Source organism: Myxine glutinosa, chromosome 12, assembly GCF_964187855.1.
Source record: "Myxine glutinosa chromosome 12, kmMyxGlut1.1, whole genome shotgun sequence".
Classification (NCBI taxonomy): domain Eukaryota; kingdom Metazoa; phylum Chordata; class Myxini; order Myxiniformes; family Myxinidae; genus Myxine; species Myxine glutinosa.
The window spans coordinates 1,434,747-1,451,882 of record NC_136272.1 but is presented as its reverse complement, the minus strand read 5'-3'; the positions used below and the strand labels follow the sequence as shown (position 1 = coordinate 1,451,882).

The window sequence follows — 17,136 nt, the reverse complement described above, 5'->3', positions numbered from 1 at the left end:
GCTCCAGTTCTCCCAGATTTGAAGGGTGCCTTCTCCCAACTGGTGTTTTCAGATCTCCCCACAGGTTTTCAATGGGATTTACATCTGGACTCATTCCTGGCCACTTCAGAACAGTCCAGCGTTTTGTCTTGAACCATTTCTGGGTGCTTTTTGAAGTGTGTTGGGGGTCATTGTCCTGCTGCAAGACCCGTGACCTTCGAAGGAGACCCAGCTTTCTGACACTGGGTTGAACATTGTGTTCCAAAATGCCTTGGTAATCTCCTGATTTCATGATGCCATACACACATTCAAGGTACCCAGTGCCAGAGGCAGCACAGCAACCCCAAAACATCACTGAACCTCCTCCATGTTTGACTGTAGCGAAGGTGTTCTTTTCTTTGAAGGCTTCATTTTGTTTTCTGGAAACATAGAGATGATGTGCTTTACCAAAAAGCTCTAATTTGGTCTCATCTGTCCACAGGACATTCTCCCAGAAGGATTTTGGCTTGTTCAGGTGTGTTTTGGCAAACTCCATTCGGGCTTTCTCAGCAGTGGGGTCCTCCTGAGTCTCCTACCAAATAACCCCCTTTCATCGAGTTGGGGACGGATGGTGAGAGTTGAAACTGTCGTACCTTGTGTCTGAAGATCAGCTTGAATCTGTTTGGCAGTTGATCGAGGTGCTTTCTCCACCATTCGAACAATCCTTCGCTGCAATCTTTGATCAAGTTTTCTCTTGCAACCACGTCCATGGAGGTTGGCCACAGTGCCATGGGCCTTAAACTTCTTGATAACATTGCATACAGTGGACACAGGAACATCAAGATCTCTGGAGATGGACCTGTAGCCTTCAGATTGTCCATGCTTGGCTACAATCTTGTGTCTAACCTCCTCAGACAATTCTCTGGTTTTCTTTCTTTTCTCTATGCTCATTGTGATACACCCGGTGACACAAAACAGCAGAATGAATCCTTTTCTCCATTTAAACTGGTTGAATGAGTGATTTTAATATTGCAGGCACCTGCAACTCACTACAGTTGAGTTCAATTCCAAAGTAAAGGATAATCTCCTGCTTGAAATCTAATTATTTCTAACAACTTCTAAAAGGTGCCAATAATATAGTCCGGGCCATTTTAGGATTCTGTGTGAAATAATCTGAGATTTAGTCATTTTTACAGCTTTTTTGTTTTGTTCCACTGCAAACCAAAGAAATACAAATGTGGATACGAAGAGATTTTTTTAATTTCAACAATTTTCTGCAAGAAATAGTGCATCATTTGTAAAGAAAAAAAAAGTGCAAGGGTGCCAATATTTTTGGCCACGACTGTATGTCCTGACTAAAGTTTGTTCACAGCATTCAAAAATTAGAACAATGCGACTGCGTCGCCAATATGCCTCCGCATAGTCCCACAACAGGTAGATGCCACTCTGCATATGTATGGGTAGGGGATCATGTTTGTGAAGTTTTGTGTTGATCGAATAAGCTTCGTTTTTCTATCCAAGATGGCTGCCAAACCACGTGACCTATGACACCATCATTTTCAAACTATATGCAACAGTGCTGTGAGATGATATTTGTAAAATTTCGCATCAATAGGGTGAGCGGTTTCAGAGATATAATTATGTAATATTTTCCTTCAATCCAATATGGCTGCCAAACCATGTGACCTATGATGTCATAAATTTAATATTTCAGTACAAATGGGTCATAGATCATGTGCATGCAATTTCAGATTTTTAGAAGAAGGAATTCGATTTAAAACATTTTTGGCTGGTATACCACTTCACCTATGATGTCATCATCATCATGCTTTTGTTCCCCATTGGGAGTACGTGACAATGTGCTACGTTTCAAATTTTTCCATTCAGTGGTTTCCGAGAAATATATTTTTAATAATTGCTTTTAATCCAAGATGGCAAGCATACCACATGACCTATGACGTCACAATTATCATAAAAACATTATGCGTGGGTGTGACTCCTACCCTGAAAGTTTAGTCTCAATCGGACATGTGGCTGCTGAGAAAAACGAGCTTTAGCCCGTAAGGACGGACAGACGGACAGACGAACGGACAACCCGAAAACATAATGCCTCCAGCGACTTTGTCGGCGTAGGCATAAAAATCGGGGTCAAAGGGGGTTTACCCGAGGTCAAAGTACATCCAGGTTTGACCCCTCAAAATAGGAATTTGCTTTTTCCTCTGAAACTACACACAATTGCAATGAAACTTCACCACAACCTTCACCAACCATGATGTACCAAAGTTTGTTCACAGCATTAAAAAATAAATAAATAAATAAATAATCGGGGTCTCATGTAGTCTGGGGGAGAGGGGGCAGTTTGCCCCCCAAAATAGGTATTTTTTGTTTGTTTGTTTAAAGTCTTATGATTATGTTCGTTTGATTGTACATGCTGTCCTGTCTTCTAGCAACCATTGAAATTGGTTTAAAATACCGTGATACTGTTTAAAATACCTTCAGTCAGTGTGGTATACCGCTTTATTCTACCAGGTGAGCGCCCAGTGTATTGCCCCCATGTTTCTTTTAAAACTTGTGTAAATTTGCAAGTATTCGTCAGACTTTGTGCCGGGTTTTTGAGGCCTACATTTTCCTAGTTTAAGTCCACAATTGTTTTTTATTCTCTTTTCTCCCTACTACCTTCAGCCTTTTTGTTTTCTCCCCAATTGTGACCGTATTTCTACCTCAAATCCTCCCAAATATAACTTCTGCTTCGTGTCTAAAATATATATATTTCCTTTTCACCTTGCCCGACCCTTATCTTCCCCCATCCAAAACATTGATCTTTTCGACCCCGTTAAAACCGTCACAAATCCAACTTTTCAAATTCCATTTCCTAGCAAGTCCTTATAGTGTCCATCCTGTTTACCCCATGCGTCTCTGTATGTATGTATCTCTCTCTCTAAGTCCCGGGTCTCCAATGTTGTTGTGCTTCCCACTCTCGACCCCTCCTGTCTCCCGCTCCCTCTATTATATGTTTCATGTGTGTTTCTGTTCATGTTTTATGTCTTAGCTCCTACATGAGCCTCGACTTCGTGTACAAACATAAAATAAAAAATATTTAAAAACGGATGGAGCGGTTCAAGAGAAATCATTCTTTAACATTTTCATTCAATCTAATACGGCTAGCAGATCACGTGACCTGTGATTAATTCATGAACGCCTTGGTATTCCCAAGGCTTGGGGAGCGTGTGTGAACTTTCCCGTCCTTCTCCTGAAAATCTGGACAGATGATGGTTTTAAAAGTTTTTAGATGAAAAAAAAATATGGCTGCCAAACCATGTGGCCTATGAGGTTCAAAATGACACTTTATAATTTCCAAATCCGGTAGATCATGTACATGAAGTTTCGCATCGATCTGGTCAGGCATTCTGGAGAGGATTTTTAAAAAAAAATTTATGTTCAATCATCAATTTCAATGTCATCAATTTAATTTTGTCATTAAGTTTCTTCGTAGACGACCCTCAAAAAATTTCATACTGATCGGATAAAGTGTTTGACGCATTCAATTATGACGTCATAATGAAGGCACTGATGAAGTCATCGTTAATGAATGTTGTTCCCATAGCGTGTTCCTGACGTGTGCCAAGTTTCAAATTTTTTTTCGTGGACTGGTTCCAGAGAAGATATCCAAAGTTTTTCGGTTTTCCAAAATGGCATTTACCATGTGAAATATGACATCATTATCATTAAAACATTATACATGATTAGATGAATAGTTTGATGATTTTTTTTGATCAATTGGACCAAAGGTTGCTGAGAAAATGAATTTAAAAGTCAATAAACGTGTAAAAGTGCAGCGGAATTACAAGTATAAACATAAGGGCAATAACCCTGGCGCTCACCTGGTGGAATAAACAGTATACTGCACCGACTAAAGGTATTTTAAACGAATTTCAATGGTTGCTAGAAGACGGGGCAGCATGTAGAATCATACTAACATAATCATAACACTTTAAACAAACAAAAAATACTTATTTTGGGGGCAAACCCTCCCCCCTCCCCCCAACCCCATATATCTCCTAAGACCCCCATTTTTCTCATGCCTTGAACAAACTTTGGTACATCACGGGTGATGAAGGTTGTGGTGAAGTTTCATCGACATAGTGTGTGTAGTTTCAGAGAAGAAAGCAAATACCTATTTTGGGAGGTCAAACCTGGATCCACTTTGACCCCGGTAAACCCCCTTAGACCCCGATTTTTTAAAATGCCATGAACAAACTTTAGGCGCAACACAACAAATATCATTTGTGCCAAATTTGGTTACAATCCCATTAGCGTTTTCGGAGAAGAAGTTGCAAGTGTTTACGGACGGACTGACAGATGGACTGCCGGACGGACAGAAGGACGGACGGACGGACAGACGGACGGACGGACGGACGGACAGACGGACGACACGCCATCCATCGACGCACCATCGCACGATGAATTTCGTTCCAGGTGAGCTTACAACAAACAGAAGAAAAACCATAGGTATCTCATCCTGGAAGGATTGGATCCCTAGTAAAGCTGTAAAGATGCACCAAAATCTTATGGAATAACAATAATAAATAATCTGAACAAAAACAATAGGTATCCATCCTGGAAGGATTGGATCCCTAATAAAGCTGTAAAGATGCACCAAAATCTTATGGAGTAACAATAATAAATAGTCTGAACAAAAACAATAGGTATCCCATCCTGGAAGGATTGGATCCCCAATAAAGCTGTAAAGATGCACCAAAATCTTATGGAGGAACAATAATAAATAGTCTGAACAAAAACAATAGGTATCCATCCTGGAAGGATTGGATCCCCAATAAAGCTGTAAAGATGCACCAAAATCTTATGGAATAACAATAATAAATAGTCTGAACAAAAACAATAGGTATCCATCCTGGAAGGATTGGATCCCCAATAAAGCCGTAAAGATGCACCAAAATCTTATGGAATAACAATAATAAATAATCTGAACAAAAACAATAGGTATCCCATCCTGGAAGGATTGGATCCCGAATAAACCTGTAAAGATCCACCAAAATCTTATGGAGTAACAATAATAAATAATCTGAACAAAAACAATAGGTATCCCATCCTGGAAGGATTGGATCCCTAATAAAGCTGTAAAGATCCACCAAAATCTTATGGAATAACAATAATAAATAATCTGAACAAAAACAATAGGTATCCCATCCTGGAAGGATTGGATCCCTAATAAACCTGTAAAGATCCACCAAAATCTTATGGAATAACAATAATAAATAATCAGAACAAAAAGAATAGGTATCCCATCCTGGAAGGATTGCATCCCTAATAAACCTGTAAAGATCCACCAAAATCTTATGGAGGAACAATAATAAATAATCTGAACAAAAACAATAGGTATCCCATCCTGGAAGGATTGGATCCCTAATAAACCTGTAAAGATCCACCAAAATCTTATGGAATAACAATAATAAATAATCAGAACAAAAAGAATAGGTATCCCATCCTGGAAGGATTGGATCCCTAATAAACCTGTAAAGATGCACCAAAATCTTATGGAATAACAATAATAAATAATCTGAACAAAAACAATAGGTATACATCCTGGAAGGATTGGATCCCCAATAAAGCCGTAAAGATGCACCAAAATCTTATGGAATAACAATAATAAATAATCTGAACAAAAACAATAGGTATCCATCCTGGAAGGATTGGATCCCCAATAAAGCCGTAAAGATGCACCAAAATCTTATGGAGTAACAATAATAAATAATCTGAACAAAAACAACAGGTATCCATCCTGGAAGGATTGGATCCCCAATAAAGCCGTAAAGATCCACCAAAATCTTATGGAATAACAATAATAAATAATCTGAACAAAAACAACAGGTATACATCCTGGAAGGATTGGATCCCCAATAAAGCCGTAAAGATGCACCAAAATCTTATGGAGTAACAATAATAAATAATCTGAACAAAAACAACAGGTATCCATCCTGGAAGGATTAGATCCCTAATAAAAAGCTGCATGTATTCTCGTATGGAACAACCAAGTTTATAGGTATCCCTTATCATAAACAAAAGATGGTTGCCCAGTTGCCTACCCAATGAGCAGGTAAATGAGAGTAGTGATGGACAAAAAAATGCCTCGATGTCGTTGGTGGCGGCAAAGGAACAGCACAACGTAACACTTGAGGCTCAGCAGCACAACCCAGATAATGTTTAACGCGAAAAAGTGATACAGGATGTAGAAGCCAGCTACAAGACTACACGTGTGCTTGCTCCACTCCGGAACACCTGCACACGCTCACAAAGAAAGGATGATCAAATGATCGTTTCACTTCAAACACGTCTCAAATGAAGGGAAGACAACCCGGCGACGGACACTCACGAAACAGGCAGACGAGTCGTACAAGCAGGCAGAGCAGGAGCAGGCACCAGGTAGCCTGCACACCTTGCACGACGCTGGGCACCAGGCAAGCCCCCGCCATCTCACGAAAGAACCACCAACCTTGAGCCACCATTCTGCCCTTGTTGTCGTCCTGGAATAAACATCGGGTTCTGTGTTTAGCAAACAGCCATTTATCTGAGGTCATTACAGCAATGCCAGTGATTGTTACAAATGGTCATCTTTCATTTATCAGAATGTGGGGCGAATGCCAATTACCGTTCCAAGTGGCCTGATGGCAACAGGTGTTCACCACAAAGCGTGGCCTGGCAGGGGCGGTGGAAAACTCTTTCCCCGATCAATTGGTGAACAACGCAATTTGTGAGATTGTAGTCAGGTTCACTATGTTCTTTCGTTCAAATTTTTTGGAGATTAGCAAAACTATACATTTTTGGAATATTCAGAGCATGAGGAATCCAAAAATTAATGTTTGCATTTGCGTAGACACCTTTGCGAAAATGACACTCAGGACAGTGATGAAGATCTGTAAAAGCATATTCCTGAACGGTGTAGACCTCGTAGATCCTGTGTATAGGACTTATAGTTCAATCTGATACTAACAAGGCTGCTTTCTTGCTTTATAAACCCATACCTATAACTTCAAAGGACTTGCAATATCATGTATTATGTAATACAGTTATATCACAAATATAAAGACAATGGTTTTCAATTACCTTTGTTTGTTGCTTTCCTATAATCCTGAGCACTATTTTGAGGCCTTTATTGGATTCCTTGACCCAGAAAACATAGGATTAGCATATTTAATTAAGTCTCTAGGTTGACCAGAAGCCGAGATCGCGCAAAATATGTATTTTATGGCGGCCATTTTCAAAATCCAAAATGGCGGCCATGCAGGTGTCTATGCAAATGCCAACATTGATTTTCGGATTATCCATGCTCTGAAGATTCCAAAAATGTACAGGTTTGCTAATCCCAAAATTTTGAAAGAAATTATATTTGTTAACATAGTGAACCTGACTATTAGTTCTGTATCTAGAATGGAAAGCTGGGTATAGATTGGGTATCAAAGAAACAAAGATACGAACATGCATCTTTATTCTACCAAGGTACATCGTTATTTATCCACACCTTCACCGCTGCGGTTCACACACATTTGTGCCAACGTTCAACCAGTTCCATGATGCCGTCACAATAGAACTGTGAACCCTCCTGACTGCATCCACGCTTTACAGTGGCCTTGACATCATCCTTGAAAGAAAAATGTCCTCCATGAAGGTATTCCTCAAGTTTAGGGAAGAGATGAAAATCTGACGGAGACGAGTCGGGGTTGTGTGGCGGATGCTGTAATGTGGTGAAAAACCAAGGCGACCGACACAACTTTCATTTGCCGATGGATGTCGATAGGAGACGCGTTCTCTGTGTTAGAAACTCAACAAGCACACACTACTTTAACCACGTCGATCTAGTGCAGGGGTGGTGAACCTTTTTCCTGTCAAGGGCCATTTCGATTTTTAGAACATCCTTCGAGGGCCATGCTAAATTATTGAATACATATATCGGACTCACCTAATGCGATGGCTGGAACTGTTTCTCTTTGGCGAGGCGTTTGGTGTCAGGTGGTGGTGATGATGATGCTACTCACAGCTGGTTTTGCAGGTTTGGGTCAGTCAGTCTTGAGCGGAACCGAGTCTTTGCAAGAGTCAGTTTTGAAAAGAACTGCTCACAGCTGTAGGTCGTCCCAAACAGTGATGCAAACTTCAGTGCATGTCTCCTCAGAATGGGAAAATCCTCAGCACGTACATACAGTTTGTAGAACTCAAGCAAAGGGAGGTTGTTGTACCTAGCTTTGAGCTCGTCATTGCTTTGCAGCTCAATGATTTCGTGTTGTAGGTTGTCAGGCACATCAGCTGGTTCCACATTAAACGGCGTGGCAAATATGTTCAGTTCCCTTTGTTTACTTTTCATGTCCTGGAACCTCTCTCCAAATGCCTGGAGGAGTTTTGCACACTCAGCAGCATATTCAGATGTCACAGCAGGCTTTTGTTCTTGCAGAGTGGGAAAGTGGATAGTGTTTCCCCTTTCCAGTTGCACTTGCCACAGCTTTAGTTTAGCTTCAAATGATTTCACATGTGATTGCAGAGAGCTGAGAAGCTGGTTGGGACCTTGGAGCTTGACGTTCAGCTCTGACAGGTACTTGGTAATGTCCACCATGAAGCCCAAATCACACAGCCACTTGCTATCACTGAGTTCCATGACAGGTTTCCCCTTCATCTCCATGAACTGTTTCACTTCTTCTCTCAGTGAGTAAAACCGTGTGAGCATATTTCCACGACTCAGCCACCGCACCTCACAGTGGTAAACCAGATCTCCGTACTCTGACTCTAGTTCACTCAGTAGCTCCTTGAACTGGCGGCTGTTCAGCCCTCTGCTTTTGATGACGTTTATGGTGGAAACGATAGTTGTCATCACATTGTTGAGCTTCAGGGACTGCGCACACAGATTCTCTTGGTGTATGATACAGTGGCATACAACTAACTCACTTGGATCGAGACTGAGATGACTCATTTCTTTTTTGAACAATGCAGTAAATCCCTTTTGCGCGCCAACCACGGCTGGGGCTCCATCCGTGGCCAGGCCACTTAACTTGTCAAACTGCAGTTCGAATTTGTTCATAGCCAAAACAACTTGCTCAAACAAATCCTCACCTTTGGTGATGCCATGCATGGCTTGCAAAGACAACAACTCCTCCCTCGTATCAAACTCAGCTGTAATCCCCCGCACAAAAATGGCTAGTTGGGCGGTGTTTGTTATGTCCGTTGTCTCATCGCAGGCCAGAGAGAAAAACTGGAAATCTCTTGCTGTGTCCTTCAGTGTTTTCTCAATATATTGTGCCATGTCAGTAATCCGATCTGAGACAGTTCTTCGAGACAAACTGACACTTTGGAACAATTTTACTTTGTCCGGTGCGGGCAGCTCCGCAGCAGCAACAAGGCACTCCTTCACAAATTCTCCTTCTGAATGTGGCATCAGCTTCTTAGCGATTAGCTCACTCACCACAAAACTAGCATGCGTAGTATTATCTCGGTCAGATTGTGGTCTTATGAAGACTGCTTGTTGAGCACCAAAACTCCGCCGAAGAACGTTAACTTTATCCAAGCGCATTTGTCCTTTCAACTCGTCCAGTTTAGCATGTTTCGAGCTGTAATGACGCTCGAGGTTGGCCTTTTTCATCACCGAGAGGGCTTCCCGACAAACTAGGCATACTGGCTTGCCTTTTACTTCCACAAAGAAATAATCGTTTGCCCATTTCTCTTGGAAAGCGCGACATTCCGCATCTACCTTTCTTTTCTTGTTAGTCGCCATGTTTGCATATACTGAATGAAATGATGACATGAGATCACGCGATCACTTGACTGTCCGGAAGGTCACATATCGCAGTTACGACTGTCCGGAACTCACTTGACTGTCCGGAAGGTCGCATATCGCAGTTACGATTAATCGCAAATTAGTTTTAATTTGATGGAAATTATTCTGTTTGCGCCAACATATTTTGCCAACGTCAAATAAATGAATAAGTTCTCAAATGTGCCGTCCGAGGCAGCGTCTGCTCGCCACGTTCGGCATTCGTTGACTGTTTCAACACGTGAAAGCTCGCTCCTCTCTGATTGGTTGAATCGTTTTTGGCCATAACTTGGTTACCCTTTGTCCAATTAATTTAAAACCTTGAAAAGGAGAGATTACTGGAATTATAGATAGATGAATTGCCTCGCGGGCCGGATCAAATGGTCTCGCGGGCCGTATACGGCCCGGAGGCCGGAGGTTCCCCACCCCAGATCTAGTGCTACCCTCTGCCATCCTGACCAATTTAGCACTGAGATGTCTAATTGATGTCGTGTGTCAGAATCACGAAACTTTTTTTTTTGTATACAAGTTCGAGGCTCGTGGAAGAGCTAACATTAATCACATACAAACAAACCGACACATAAAACATATGATAAAAAGAGCGGGAGACAAGATGGAAAGAGAGAGGGAAGCACACAAACACAACATTTGAGAACAGGGACATCAGGAGATCTGTGGGAGGGAGTGGGCTTGGGGGGAGGTGGGAGAGGTATAAGACATATGGACACTGCAAGGACTTCCAGGAAAGAAGTTGGAATTTCACAAAAGTGGATCTGGGGTGAATTAACGGGGTAGAAAAGATCAAGGTTTTGGATGGGGGAAGATAAGAGATGGTGGTGAAAAGCTGTTTTAAAGACCTGGAGGGAGGAGTGGGATTGAAGGGAGTGGGGGAGTTTGTTCCAGAGGCGGGAGAAAAGAGGAATGAAGGAGTGAAGGTGAGCAGAGAGTCTTGATTTTGGCAGTTTAACCATAAGAGGGTTGCAGGCAGATCTTGTGCGACCTGCAGGAATATTTGGGGGACAGAGCACAGAGAGAGCTGGGGGTGCAAGGCTGGAGAGGAGTCGGTAGAAGACAGAAAGACCACCAACCTGCCTGCGGTGAATGAGTGAAAGGCCTTCGGAGTTGGCTTCATCGCGGGAGATTCCAACGATTCTGAAAGCTTTGGTTTCGACAGCGTGAAGCCAAGCTAGGTGTGAGGCAGGAGCACCGGCCTATAGGGGAGAACAGTATTCCATTGAGCTGCCGATGAAAGCCTTGTATGTGGTGAGGAGCTCAGGTATGCCCAGGAAGGACTTCGCACGACGGAGGATGCCCAGTCGGTGACTGGCTTTGGAGGCCAGCTTGGAAACTCATTTGGAGGCCAGTCAATCACAAGTGGACAGTCAGTCAATCGCAAGTGGACAGTCAGTCAATCACAACTGGACAGCCAGTCAATCGCAAGTGGACAGTCAGTCAATCGCAAGTGGACAGTCAATCAATCGCAAGTGGACAGTCAGTCAATCACAATTGGACAGTCAGTCAATCGCAAGTCGCCAACCAGTCAATCGCAAGTCGACAGTCAGTCAATCGCAAGTCGACAGTCAATCGCAAGTTAACAGTCAGTCAATCGCAAGTCGACAGTCAGTCAATCGCAAGTCGACAGTCAGTCAATCGCAAGTCGACAGTCAGTCAATCGCAAGTCGACAGTCAGTCAATCGCAAGTCACCAACCAGTCAATCGCAAGTCAACAGTGAGCTAATCGCAAGTGGTCCATCAGTCAATTGCATGTGGACAGTCAGTCAATCGCAAGTGGACAGTCAGTCAATCACAAATCACCAACCAGTCAATTGCAAGTGGACAGTCAGTCAATTGCAAGTGGACAGTCAGTCAATCGCAAGTGGAGTCAGTCAATCGCAAGTGGCCAACCAGTCAATCGCAAGTGGACAGTCGGTCAATCGCAAGTCGCCAACCAGTCAATCGCAAGTGGACAGTCAGTCAATCGCAAGTCACCAACCAGTCAATCGCAAGTGGACAGTCAGTCGCAAGTCGCCAACCAGTCAATCGCAAGTGGACAGTCAGTCAATCTCCCGTTGTTCAAATCGCAAGTGGACCCTCAGTCGCAAATCGACCATTGTTCAAATCGCATCATATATTATAAAATAAACAGAACTGACGATACAATCGCATGCAATAGCCAATATACAAGTCTTCCTTACCTGAATTCCTCAAGCATTCCTCGGGCAGGAAAGCCCGAATTGTGGGGAAGCTAAATTCCTGACACCGGTGCGTGCACAATACCTGTGCAGGTAAGACACAAGATCGTCGCACCTGAACACTTGGTGATTCAGCGAATGGCGTATCGGCGCATGCGCAATTCCACGCGCATGCGCAGTCGCATAGACTGCGCACGTGTGTAAAGATCATAAGTATATTATCAAGTTTAAATATGTTGGTTGAACCGTTTATTTCCGCTAGTTTTAGAGATTGTGCAAACTTCGTCATAATTTACACGTTTATGAATGTAACAGGTGTATAATGCTAAAATGTAAATGCAGAAGACTTGAACCCAAGCCGAACACTTATTCAATCGACCATTCGTCCATTATCCATTAAACAAGAACACATAACTTCCGGTACTCGGTTATCGGTTTTGTCAAAGTGCCTGTTTGGGATCAACACACCTGTAAATGCATCTCCGGATCAAATCCATACATATGATATATCACCTGTAAATGCATCTCCGGATCAAATCCATACATATGATATATCACCTGTAAATGCATCTCCGGATCGAATCCATACATATGATATATCACCTGTAAATGCATCTCCGGATCGAATCCATACATATGATATATCACCTGTAAATGCATCTCTGGATCGAATCCATACATATGATATATCACCTGTAAATGCATCTCTGGATCAAATCCATACATATGATATATCACCTGTAAATGCATCTCTGGATGGAATCCATACATATGATATATCACCTGTAAATGCATCTCCGAATCGAATCCATACATATGATATATCACCTGTAAATGCATCTCTGGATCGAATCCATACATGTGATATATCACCTGTAAATGCATCTCTGGATCAAATCCATACATATGATATATCACCTGTAAATGCATCCCCGGATCGAATCCATACATATGATATATCACCTGTAAATGCATCTCCGGATTGAATCCATACATATGATATATCACCTGTAAATGCATCTCTGGATAGAATCCTCGGCACACCTGAGCTCCTCACCACATACAAGGCTTTCATCCGCAGCTCAATGGAATACTGTTCTCCCCTATGGGCCGGTGCTCCTGCCTCACACCTAGCTCGGCTTCACGCTGTTGAAACAAAAGCTTTCAGAATTATTGGAATCTCCCGTGATGAAGCTATCTCTGAGGGCCTTTCACTCACTCACCGCAGGCAGGCAGGTGGTCTTTCTGTCTTCTACCGACTCCTCTCCGGCCTTGCACCCCCAGCTCTCTCTGTGCTCTGTCCCCCAAATATTCCTACAGGTCGCACAAGATCTGCCAGCAACCCTCTGATGGTTAAACTGCCGAAATCTCGGCTCTCTGCTCACCTTCACTCTTTCATTCCTCTTTTCTCCCGCCTCTGGAACAAACTCCCTCACTCCCTTCAATCCCACTCCTCCCTCCAGGTCTTTAAAACAGCTGTTCACCACCATCTCTTATCTTCCCCCATCCAAAACCTTGATCTTTTCTACCCCCGCTAATTCACCCCAGATCCACCTTGTTTGAAATTCCAACTTCTTTCCTGGAAGTCCTGGCAGTGTCCATATGTTTTATACCTCTCCCACCGCCCCCTTCCCACGCCCCCCCCCCCCCCCCAAGCCCTCGCCCTCTCTCAGATCTCTCGATGTCTCCATGTCTCTCGGTCCCTGCTCTCAAATGTTGTGTTTGTGTCCTTCCCCCTCTCTCCCCATCTTGTCTACCGCTCCCTATGTTATATGTTTTATGTGTCGGTTTGTCTTTCTGTGTGATTAATGTTCGTTCTTTCACGAGCCTCGACCTTGTATACAAAACAAAAAAAAAAAATAAAAAAAAAAAATCCATACGTATGATATATCACCTGTAAATGCATCTCCGGATCGAATCCATACATATGATATATCACCTGTAAATGCATCTCCGGATTGAATCCATACATATGATATATCACCTGTAAATGCATCTCTGGATCAAATCCATACATATGATATATCACCTGTAAATGCATCTCCGGATCGAATCCATACATATGATATATCACCTGTAAATGCATCTCCGGATCGAATCCATACATAGGATATATCACCTGTAAATGCATCTCCGGATCGAATCCATACATATGATATATCACCTGTAAATGCATCACAGGATCGAATCCATACATATGATATATCACCTGTAAATGCATCTCTGGATCGAATCCATACATATGATATATCACCTGTAAATGCATCCCCGGATCAAATCCATACATATGATATATCACCTGTAAATGCATCTCTGGATCGAATCCATGCATATGATATATCACCTGTAAATGCATCCCCGGATCAAATCCATACATATGATATATCACCTGTAAATGCATCTCCGGATCGAATCCATACATATGATATATCACCTGTAAATGCATCTCTGGATCAAATCCATACATATGATATATCACCTGTAAATGCATCTCCGGATCGAATCCATACATATGATATATCACCTGTAAATGCATCTCTGGATCGAATCCATACATATGATATATCACCTGTAAATGCATCTCTGGATCGAATCCATGCATATGATATATCACCTGTAAATGCATCCCCGGATCAAATCCATACATATGATATATCACCTGTAAATGCATCTCCGGATCGAATCCATACATATGATATATCACCTGTAAATGCATCTCTGGATCAAATCCATACATATGATATATCACCTGTAAATGCATCTCCGGATCGAATCCATACATATGATATATCACCTGTAAATGCATCTCTGGATCGAATCCATACATATGATATATCACCTGTAAATGCATCTTTGGATCAAATCCATACATATGATATATCACCTGTAAATGCATCCCCGGATCGAATCCATACATATGATATATCACCTGTAAATGCATCTCCGGATCGAATCCATACATATGATATATCACCTGTAAATGCATCTCTGGATCAAATCCATACATATGATATATCACCTGTAAATGCATCTCCGGATCGAATCCATACATATGATATATCACCTGTAAATGCATCTCCGGATCGAATCCATACATTATGATATATCACCTGTAAATGCATCCCTGGATCAAATCCGATACTGTGATAATGTGATATATCACCTGTAAATGCATCTCTGGATCGAATCCATACATATGATATATCACCTGTAAATGAATCTCTGAATCGAATCCATACATATGATATATCACCTGTAAATGCATCTCCGGATCGAATCCATACATATGATATTGTTACGGATCTCGGGGGTCGGCGCTCTCCTTATCAAGGGGGGATTAATCCCCTTGTCCTTTAAGCTGGCCGTCCCGAGTCCTGGAGCTATGACGTCACTTCCGGTCAGCGCTGAATAGGGGTGCTAGGCGGAATTGTTCCTATTACCTTAGTACCAGCGCCTTCCGGGAAGCGAGGAAATGAGCCCCGCCCGAGCCGCGGCATTAGTGGACAAGCCGAGCGAAGCGAGCCGCGACTCAGGCCGTTAACAATGACTAACCCGATTCTAGCGGTTCCGAATCGTGCCACAGGTACTCAATTGAGAAAAAGGACGGAGTTGATCGGATTGGGGAAAACCAAGAAAGAACAGGGTAATTCATTTACAAACCAAAAAGAAGGGGAAAGGGAAGAATGTACAGGAAGAAGAAGAAGGAGCAGGACACAGGGCAGTCTTAACTACACAGTCTTAACTTACGACCCCAGACAAACATACACACTCACACGGGGATTGTAGCTGGTAGGGTGGAAGGTCCAGGCTCCAGTCGACTCCGGTCCAACGGGCGAAACCCGGCAGGCAGCTCCGCACGTAGTTGGAACGCGGCTGGACCTTACACATGGCGGGGGGGGGGGAGGGGAGGCTGGCATCGTTCAGCGCACGTAATAATTGTATGGCTGTGCCAAACGCACCCTCTCCAAGGTTCTCTTACAGCGTCAGCGAGTGAGTCCTTTCGCAATGTGCGCTCCTGGATCCATCCCGTTACAGGGGGTTCTTCTGCGCAGTACCATAGAAAGCAGTCCTTCAATAAAGCGCCTTTCCCAATAGTCCCTTTTAATTTGCGACGCTGAACGAGTCCTTTACGATCAGACATCTCTGCGCAGTCCTCCAAAAGAAGTCCGTAAAAGGGCTTTGCGCTCGCGCTCTTATAACACGCGCCAGGATTACTCCGTGCTCCACAAAGGCCAGGCCCGTCGGTGATCTTACATCAGCCCTGGTTGGCTGGTGGGTGCTTACCGGCCACGCCTTTGACGGCTAGTTGACGTGGCCACACCTTGTTCTTGGTGTCCTGCCCCCTTCTTCCTCGAGTCGACCGCATGGTCAATGGCGGCGCCTGAGCGAACGCTAACAAAGGTGCATAACAGAATTGGGAGAGAGAGGTTGGCAAAATGGACGAAAGGGCCTACTCCTTATTTGATTGATGCAACGCAGATTCAACTATTGGAAACACGGCCTTAACTAAAACACATAATAATGAAATAACTGGAATTTCTATGGTGACCTACGTGTTGCTGTGGCCTAACTAAGGGTGCTACCTTTAACCTTTAATGTCATGGGATATTTACAAGTAATTATTTATTTACAAGTGTGGGGTCTAAAACCACAACAATATATCACCTGTAAATGCATCTCGGGATCAAATCTGTTCATCTGATGTATCACCTGTAAAAGCATCTCAGGATCGAATTGGCAACTTTGATATATCAGCTGTTGGGTTTGGGTCTTCAGTTCAGGGTCTCTCAGGGTCTTCAGGGTTTTTTGGGTCTTCAGGGTGTTTAGGTTGATTTGGATCTTTTGGGACTTCAGGGTATTTTGGGTCCTCTGGGCCTTTTGAGTCTTCAGGGTATTTAAGGGTTCTAAATGGTATTAACGGTGTTTGGATTCTTAAGGGTCTTAAAGGGTATTAAAGGGTATTAGAGTTTGATGGGGTCTTAGGGGTCAGAAATGGTCATCCCGTTCTAAAGGGTCTAAAGAGTTGTCGGAGGTGTATCGATTTGAATGTCCACACACCAAGAGCAATTTGAATATTTTAATTCTCCAGAGAAGATTCACTCGAATACACACAAGGATTACAACAAAGTTTAACAATACTATGCTGGCATGGACGGCCACAGAGCATCACAAACA

The 17,136-nt window shown here is 42.9% G+C and overlaps 2 protein-coding genes across 4 annotated transcripts in view; both read right to left on the bottom strand.

Moving 5' to 3' along the window:
• The window catches only part of PORCN (porcupine O-acyltransferase), an 81,586-nt gene extending 69,450 nt beyond the window's left edge, over positions 1-12,136 (bottom strand). The window contains exons 1-3 of one of the 3 annotated variants that reach the window (XR_013621029.1): positions 11,965-12,118; positions 6,350-6,500; positions 6,063-6,255 (exon numbers count right to left, since the gene is read on the bottom strand). Coding sequence is in view for 2 of the 3 variants with exons in the window: in XM_068133398.2 (XP_067989499.2) it covers positions 6,063-6,255; positions 6,350-6,482 (326 nt within the window). In the remaining variant the exon portion in view is untranslated. Of the gene's footprint in view, positions 1-6,062; positions 6,256-6,349; positions 6,501-11,964 lie in introns of all 3 variants that reach the window. The other 2 variants (XM_068133398.2, XM_068133399.2) reach the window with 2 other exon arrangements.
• LOC144888471 (general transcription factor II-I repeat domain-containing protein 2A-like) lies at positions 7,511-9,730 on the bottom strand. The gene is made up of 2 exons (XM_078766388.1): positions 8,168-9,730; positions 7,511-7,708 (listed from the first exon to the last, which is right to left on the bottom strand). Exons 1-2 carry the CDS (start codon positions 9,728-9,730, stop codon positions 7,511-7,513), a joined length of 1,761 nt encoding a protein of 586 aa, XP_078622514.1.
• Positions 12,137-17,136: the final 5,000 nt, after the last annotated feature.

What these genes read in the sequence shown, in the direction of transcription:
- LOC144888471 (XM_078766388.1), bottom strand. Translation starts at nt 9,730, where the DNA reads ATGGCGACTAACAAGAAAAGAAAGGTAGATGCGGAATGTCGCGCTTTC. An exon ending in TTGAGTTCTACAAACTGTAT is followed by an intron (nt 7,709 to 8,167) that starts GTACGTGCTGAG and finishes ACCACATTACAG; the next exon opens with CATCCGCCACACAACCCCGA.